Source organism: Garra rufa, chromosome 13 (assembly GCF_049309525.1).
Source record: "Garra rufa chromosome 13, GarRuf1.0, whole genome shotgun sequence".
NCBI lineage: Eukaryota > Metazoa > Chordata > Actinopteri > Cypriniformes > Cyprinidae > Garra > Garra rufa.
The window spans coordinates 7,666,967-7,675,650 of NC_133373.1; the positions used below are offsets into that span (position 1 = coordinate 7,666,967).

At 30.9% G+C, this 8,684-nt stretch overlaps 1 protein-coding gene across 1 annotated transcript in view; it reads right to left on the reverse strand.

Annotated features, from left to right (window-relative positions):
- Positions 1-2,070: 2,070 nt before the first annotated feature.
- pinx1 (PIN2 (TERF1) interacting telomerase inhibitor 1) overlaps positions 2,071-8,684 on the reverse strand; it is a 44,664-nt gene continuing 38,050 nt past the window's right edge. The window contains exon 7 of the mRNA XM_073816883.1: positions 2,071-2,909. Coding sequence (XP_073672984.1) covers positions 2,244-2,909 — 666 coding nt within the window. The 3' untranslated portion in view covers positions 2,071-2,243. The remainder of the gene's footprint in view (positions 2,910-8,684) is intronic.

Sequence of the window (8,684 nt, forward strand, 5' to 3'; positions counted from 1 at the left end):
AACGAACTCCAACCTATCAATCAATGTCTTGTGAAGCGTAAAACTCTATCATTATCATTAGACTTCTGTCTAAAATACAGTCCTTTATCCATCATATTTTTTTCAGTAAGTAATTTTGTCTGAAACAGAGAAATATGCACAGATGAAGCAAGGTTTATAAGCCAAAACAGTCCAATACAGTTCGAAACAAATACGTCTGGGGATTTTGAACTTTTGCACTGGTGGAAGCGTTATTATGGATTATGAGTAAGTGATATAATGATGCAAATTTCTCCAAATCTGTTCTGATGAAGAAAAAACAGGAACGGAGGAATGACAGGAATTCTGTTAGTGCAATATTAACTATAACAAAGCAAAATTACATCACTGATTTTGACTAATTATGCCAATATTTGTCCACTTGCAAATTATTACACATTATTTCTCACTTGATTAGTAATTTTCTTTAAAAATTGGTAAATGCTCTGAAAATGAACATAGATTTAAAACAGTTTTTTAACTGCTTATTTGTAGAAATTTAATTTATTTTAATCTATTGATTATACATTTATATTTTACTTTAATTTTGAACATTTTGAACATATTTTCTGGAAAGCTAAGTGTTCTTCCACCATATTAAAACATTTTACAAATAATTTTAAAAACTAAATTAAATAACTTGAATAGGTGCCATTTAAAAACACTAACAAGTATGCTTCTAAAATATTGTATGATATAGTAATCATACTGAAATATAAAAAGTACATCCTTTTCCTATACCATTTTGCTACATTTAAGAGTTTTGAACGCTGGACAACACAATATTCTTTCTGTATATATCAGATATATTGTATAAATACTGTAAGCACACTCAGGCTACTAGTCTCTTCTGCTCACCAAGCCTGCTGTAATTTGATCCAAAGTACACCAAAAATATAAAATTGTGAAATATTTTTACTGATTAAAATAATTGTTTTTTATTTGAAAATATTTTAAAATGCAATTCATTTCTGTGATCAAAGCTAATTTTTTTAATTTTCAGTGTCACATGGTCCTTCAGAAATCATTCTATTGATTTGCTGTTCAGGAAACATTTTTATTATTATTATTATCAATGTTTAAAACAGTGGAGTAAATTTTTTCAGTATTCTAGAAAAATTCAAACATCAGCATTTATCTGAAATAAAAAGCTTTTGTAACATTAAACCATTCAAAAGCTTGGAGTCAGTATAATTATATTTTTTCTATTTTAGATTCAATTCTTTTTAGAAACCTGAAAAAAAAAAAAATCTACCCTGCATACGTAAAAAAAAAAAAAAAAAAAAAAATTAGAATATTACAGGGTCCCCGGGGGTCACGGAATTTCTGGAATATCATAAAAATTTAAAAGGTCTATTCCAGACAATGAAAGTGAGGGAATTTTATATTTTTGTCCAAGTCATAGAATATCAGGAATTTTTGTTTCTTGCTTTACATTTTATTTTCTATTTATCAATACATCAATAATATATATATATATTAATCGCATTTATGGCTATTTTTCTGTGCCATTTTATTTCCATCCCGCTCGTCAAATCAAAGTGCATTTAACAGGTAAAAGCAAAAAAAAAAACTAAAAAATAGTATGCATGTGTGTTTTGTACTAAAAATATCTGTGTACAAGTAAATAAAGCTTGCAAATGGATGGATCCATTCATTATAGGTCATGGAAATTCAGCTTTTTAGTCATTTAGAAATAAATGACTTTAGAATTTATTTTTTGTTAAAAATGATTTCTAAAGCATCATGTGACTGGAGTAATGATGCTAAAAATTCAGCTTTGAAATCACAGGAATAAATTACATTTTAAAATATTTTCAAACAGAAAACTGTTATTTTAAATAGTAAAAATATTTCACAATTTTGCAGTTTTTGCTGTACTTTGGATCAAATAAATGCAAGGCTTGGAGAGCAGAAGAGACGTCTTTAAAAAAACATTAAAAACCTTACTGTTCAAAAACTTTTGACTGGTAGTTTAACTATGGCCTATATAACATGACAATAAAGAAAAACATATCTTACATTAAAAAAACAACAACACAAATGCACATACAGTTGATTAGCATACAATGTTTTTAATATTTAGTTCTAGTGTAAATATGGAGATACAACCCAATTCTAAATGTAAATTCATAGGCGTCATTGCTATTCATTTTGGTGATCTCAACATTAAAATCATGATGGTATCAAAAAGTCAAAAGTTTTGAGAGCAGTCAACTGTAAAATTATTTTTTCTGTTTTTTCTTGTTCTTTTTAGACACCACTTCTTCAGGCGCTCCTTCCTCTTGATCCTGTTCTCTCTTTTTCTTCTTTTTCTTTTTATCTGAAACTTTAGGGTCCATATTCTCAATTTCTATTGTTTGATCTGCATGAACCTCTAGAGATGCTTTTTTCTCCTTCTTCCTCTTTCCTGTGGTGGGAGCGTCTTCTTCAGTGGCGTCATCCGTTACTGTAGGGGTGCTGCACACTTGAGTCTCATCCTCATCCCGCTCCTCTCGTTTCCTCTTGTTCTTTTTCTTCTTTTTCTGTGGCTCTTCAACACTCTCTCCTGTTACTGAGGTCAGTGCATCTTCCTGTACACCATCTCTATCAGTCTCCCTGTCCTTTTTCTTCTTCTTCTTTTTCTTTTTGGACTGTTCCATATCACTAGTGTTCGGGGAGTCCTCCATGGAGGCAGATGTAGCCAGTGGAGATGGGGCATTGCTGCTGACCACAGATGAAGATGCGTCTGGTTCTCGTCCTGCCTGAGCCTTTTTGAGTTGGGCCATCCGCTGGGCGAAGTACTCTTGCATGGTCATTGTGCTGGTCACTGTGTTTGGTTGAGTCTCTGGGTTCAGATTAGTTTCTGTGGCCTCTTCTTTCTCTTCCTGAGAGTCAGGTCCACTGCTTTCCTAAATGAAAGATATAGACAAACATAACAATAAAAAGTCATGAAAGAAAACTCAATTCATTTTTCGGTTCATTATTTGATGATGAAGATGGACAACTTAATTAGACAACTTAATTTTTATTTATTTTTTATAATAAAACAAATTAAAATGTATTCATTTTATTGTGATTGCATTATATTTTTAGAACAACTTATTAAAATATAAAATATTCAATAAAATAAAACAAAAACTATATAATAAAAAGCATAACAAATATATAATTATTCTTATTATTATTCAATGTACAATAAAATTACTAATAAATAAATGTATTGGTTAATTTTATAATGATGATGCTGATGAAAAACTTAATTATACAACTTATTTTTTTATAATAAAACAAACTAAAATATTATTATTGTGTTTGCAGTATATTTTTAAAACAATTTATTAAAATATAAAATATATAATAAAATAAAACTACATAACCATAAACTTGTAATAATAATAATAATAATAATAATAATAATAATAATAATAATAATAATTATTATTATTATTATACAGTGTACTATAAAATTAAAAATCAATTAGTTTATTAAAACAAAGTATTATTATTACTATTACTATTATTGTGATTGCATTACATTTTTTGAACAATTTACTAAAAAAATTAAAATGACAAAATATATAATAATCATAAACATAATAATAAATATTATTATTTGTATTATTATTATTATACAGTGTACTATACAATTATAAAATACATTTATTGGTTAATTAATTTTTTTTATAATAAAACAAACTAAAATATTATTATTGTGATTATTATTGTACATTTTTATAACAATTTACTAAAATATAAAATATATAATAAAATAAAACAATAACTACACAACAATAAACTTATAACAATAATAATAAATAATTATAAATAATAAATTAATTAATTTATTGGTTAATTTTATGATAATGATGCTGATGAAGTCAGACAACTTAATTATACAACATTACTTTTTTAATAATATTTTTATTATTGTTGTGATTGCAGTATATTTTTATAACAATTTACTAAAATATAAAATAACAAAATAAAACAAACGAAATAACCATAAAATATAATAATTATTATTATACAGTGTACTATTAAATTAAAAATCAATTTATTGGTTAATTTGATGACGATAATAAATTGCAATTATTATACTTTTTATTTGAAAAACTAACAAATTATCATATTATTGTAATTATATACTAGACTTTTTTATAATAAAATTATAAAAAGTGTCAAATTTGAAAAATCTAAAATTTTAATAAAATAATAATTTAGAATGCATTATAGTGTGCATTATTATCAATATTATTGTTATTAACATTAAATATAATACAATAAAATTCTTACACACTATTATTATTATTATTATTATTACATTATCAAGATAAAATACAGTATAATATATTTTATAATAAAAACCATTAACAAAAACTGTATAACCTAACAACAATATTAGTATTGCTATTACATCACATTACATTATAATAATAATAATAATAATAAGCAGTAGTAGTAGTATGTAGTTTTGTTGCAGTTTTATTATAATTGTTATTATAATTATCATCATTACACGTTTAAAAAATGGTGGGTTAAACCCAGTATTGTTTAAAAAATACTATTTGCCTGGCTTACAAAGAACCCCAAATCAGACACATAATCACTAAAGGCATTAATAAGCTAATTAAAAATGTTTATTATTTAATTATTATTTATTCAACTTATTAATAAATGTTAATTTACTGAAAACATTAATAAATGTTTATTCCAACCTATTTTGGGTTAATTTTAAGCAAGAAATACTGTAATTTTTAACATTTAACCCAACCTCTGGGTCAAAACAACCCAATCGTTGGGTTTGTCCATATTTCAACCAACGCTGGGTTGCTTTTAACCCAGCATTTTTTAGAGTGATCTTCAATAATAACAGTAGTATTACAAAGATTAGACAAAGAACTCAACATGCAAGCAGAACATCTAGCAGACCTGTCTGTTAGGTCTGAACAGAACAACCCGTCAATTAATTTAAAGAACCACGATGCACACACCCCATGCATGCGTGTCATTAAACACTTAAACAGCTGTCAATCAACCTCCAGTCATGCTGAGACTTGTCCTAAGTATCTAATGACATCACTGAACTTCATCTGAACTGTCCGCTAAGAGACAATTACAAAACACTCTTGATTAAAATAAAATGTCTAAAGAGAAAAAAAACAAACATTTATTGTTCTCAATCTGTCAAGAATCTGATCCCGTTCATGTCTTTATATATTTCTACACTGTGTTGTATAATATTGTCCCACATGTATATATAAAGAGGAAACGGATTCAAAAGGGGGCGTATCTACAAGTCACTGTGTAAATGACTGGATTAAACAACTGATTCCTGAAAAACTCGCCTGATGAGTGAGAGTCAGTGCTTGCGTCGGCCAAACTAAGACAGTGATTATAAGCATTAAGAGAGAGAACAAACTTTCTGGCATAACATACAGCTTAATCATAACTGGCCAAACCGTAGCAAGCCACAGTGACTACGTTGAAAGACCACAGAGGAACGCTTTAGATTAAACTGTCGTCCTCCAATACTTTATCACGGAGACTCTCTCTCCCATTCGTCTTCATTTTGCTAATGGCCTTCTCAATGCATAATGATTTGCAGTGAAGAATACCCGCTCTGAAGCCTGCGCTAAACCACGCCGGTGCTCTACATTACGCCAGAGACGCCGGTGAAAACGGCATTTTTCAAAAGATGTATGGAGGGACTGGACAAAAAAACAGATTGCAAAGATTTTCTACAGCCAAGAAACAACAAAATACATATGACTACTTACAATGCAGAAGAGCTTAAAATCATTCTATATATAAATCGTGAAAAACAGCTGAAATAAAACATGATAATAAAATAATATTTTAATATAAAACGGTATTATTAGTTGCAGTATTATTAGCATTATCATTATTATAATGTAATATGTGACCCTGGAGCACAAAACCAATCTTAAGGAGCATGGGTGTATTTGTAGCAATAGCTAAAAATACATTGTATGGGTCAAAATTATACATTTTTCTTTTATGCCCAAAATCATTCGGATATAAAGTAAAAATGTTCGATGAAGATATTTAGTAAATTTCCTACTATAAATATATCAAAACGTAGTTTTTGATTAGTAATATCCATTGCTAAGAACTTCATTTGGACAACTTTAAAGGCGATTTTCTCAATATTTGTATTTTTTTGCACCCTCAGATTACAGATTTTCAAATAGTTGTATTTCGGACAAATATTGTCCAATCCTAACTAACCATACATCAATGGAAAGCTTATTTATTCAATTAAAAAAATGACCCTTATGACTGGTTTTGTGGTCCAGGGTCACATATATAACATTATAGTTTTAAGGTAGCTATGTAACTAAAGTAGTGATCAGTTTTTTTCTTCTGTACATCTGAGTAAAACAGAATATCGAAAAAGAAAAGAAAAATAGTTGGGTGGGACTTGGATATATCCATCAGTTGTTGATTGGATATAGGCAGACGCAAGCTTGTGATCAATTATTGAAAATGACAAGTTTAAGTGGTGTAAATGGGGTTTAAGTGGACTAAATGCTTGGAGAAGTTCCGCATACATCACCAAAGTGAAGTAGTAATAAAAAAAAAAAAAGGATGAACAAATGAACAATTCACAATAATAATCTATGATTTTTCACTTCTTCACACATACTTTAGATCAGTGGTTCCTAACCCTGAAAAGTGGACATTTTTTATCTGAAACTCCCATTTCCCAAGATGTTCATGTCTTTCTTTCTTCAGTTGCAAAGAAATTTAAAAAAAAAATTTCAGGAAAACATTCCAGGATTTTTCTCCATATAGTGGACTTCAATGGGGATCAACGGGTTGAAGGTCCAAATTGCAGTTTCAATGCAGCTTCAAAGGGCGATTCCAGCCGAGAAATAAGGATTCTATCTAGCAAAACAGTCAACCTTTTTTTTTTTATATATATATATATAAAAAATAAATTATATACTTTTTACACCAGTAATGCTCATCTTGCTCATCCCAGACTTCACACATTATGTAATCACCTTGGAAAGATCACATGCAATTAGTTCTTTGTCTTTGTACTCTGGTTCAAAATAGTAGGGTTATCCTCCAACTTTAAAATCATCCGACATTGTTTTACCTTTTTTTGAAAAGGGTGTTTGACTTTCTTTGCACGTTCACTTTGTAAACATCTTTACCTCATGTCGCATGTGACCTTCCCAACATGATTACGTAATGCGTGTGGTCGAGCTAGTCCAAGACAAGCACTGCTGGTTAAAGGAACACTCCACTTTTTTTGGAAATAGGCTCATTCTCCAGCTCCCCCCGAGTTAATAAGTTGATTTTTACCGTTTTGAAATCCATTCAGCTGTTCTCTTGTTCTGGCGATATCACTTTTAGCATAGCTTAGCATAAATCATTGAATCCTATTAGACCAGTAGCATCGCGTTCAAAAATGACCAACGAGTTTCCATATTTGTCCTATTTAAAACTTGACTCTTCTGTAGTTATATCGTGTACTAAGACCAGCGGAAATGTAAAGCAGCGGTTTTCTAGGCTGATAAGATTAGGAACTACACTCCCATTCCGGCGTAATAGTCAAGGAAGTTTGCTGCCGTAACATGGCCGAAGCAGGCGCATTAATATCACACAGCGCCTGAAATTAGATCCCAGCTAGGTAACTTCCAATGTGACCGGTGCTAAATTTGTGTAATTCCAGTTGTTGCAGCTGTCAGAGTTGCAGCTGGTAAATTGTTAGTGGCTGGATTTACCTGTGTGTGATTAGCTATGATTATGTGCATTGTAAGGGGCTGTGATAGTTAATCGAAGACGTAATCTACTACCATCTTTCATAGAATTCCCACGAAAAAAAAAGCAATTTCGACTAATGAATCAATGGCTGGCTGCTCTGAACATAGATCTCAAAACACCGTTAGAAACGATCAAGAAATGGCGTGTTTGCTCCGAGGATTTTGAACCAGATGACTATTTGGATAGTTTTACCGATACTACAGCACGGCGTCTAAAGGACACGGCGATCCCAACAATCTTCAAACTAACGTTACAGACAGGACAACAAGGAGCATCGCCCACGGCTGTAAGTGAAACATGATTAATTGCTAACGTTACCTGTGAAATGCAACCCCTGACGACTAGGTTTGGGCGAACAGTTGGCTTAGTATTTGCTATGACCAAATTCCATGTGTGATTGCAAAAGAAAGTTATTGCGAACAGTCGGTGGTGTTTTAAAGTCAGTTTTGAGTAAAAGTGTACATCATGAATGTAAGCCTGAAAATGCAAACTGACAGTATGCATTTAAAATCTTTATATTATATAATGTAGCAGGAATAACTTACTCTTGCGACAGCTGGCCATTAGGTCCACTCGGCGTGTGACGTTTTTTCTAGTTTATTTTGTCAAACCGGAAAAAAAAATCGACTATTGCAGGATGCAGCATTGCATCCAAGTCCTCGGATGTTGCGACCTGACACTTCCTCATCAGGTAGATCCACCCTTGCCATCGATGGCAATACCTGGTCCCACTCGCGACAACACAGGCACTCACTTTTAGTTGGCATGGGTTGGCAAGCCCCACCAGCGCGAATCTGCTCTCCTCATCCCTTCTGTCCCAGGCAGTTCAGACACACTTTCTTGTCTTTCGCGTACCAAAACCTTAGCTTCAGTGAATTCTGGTTCAA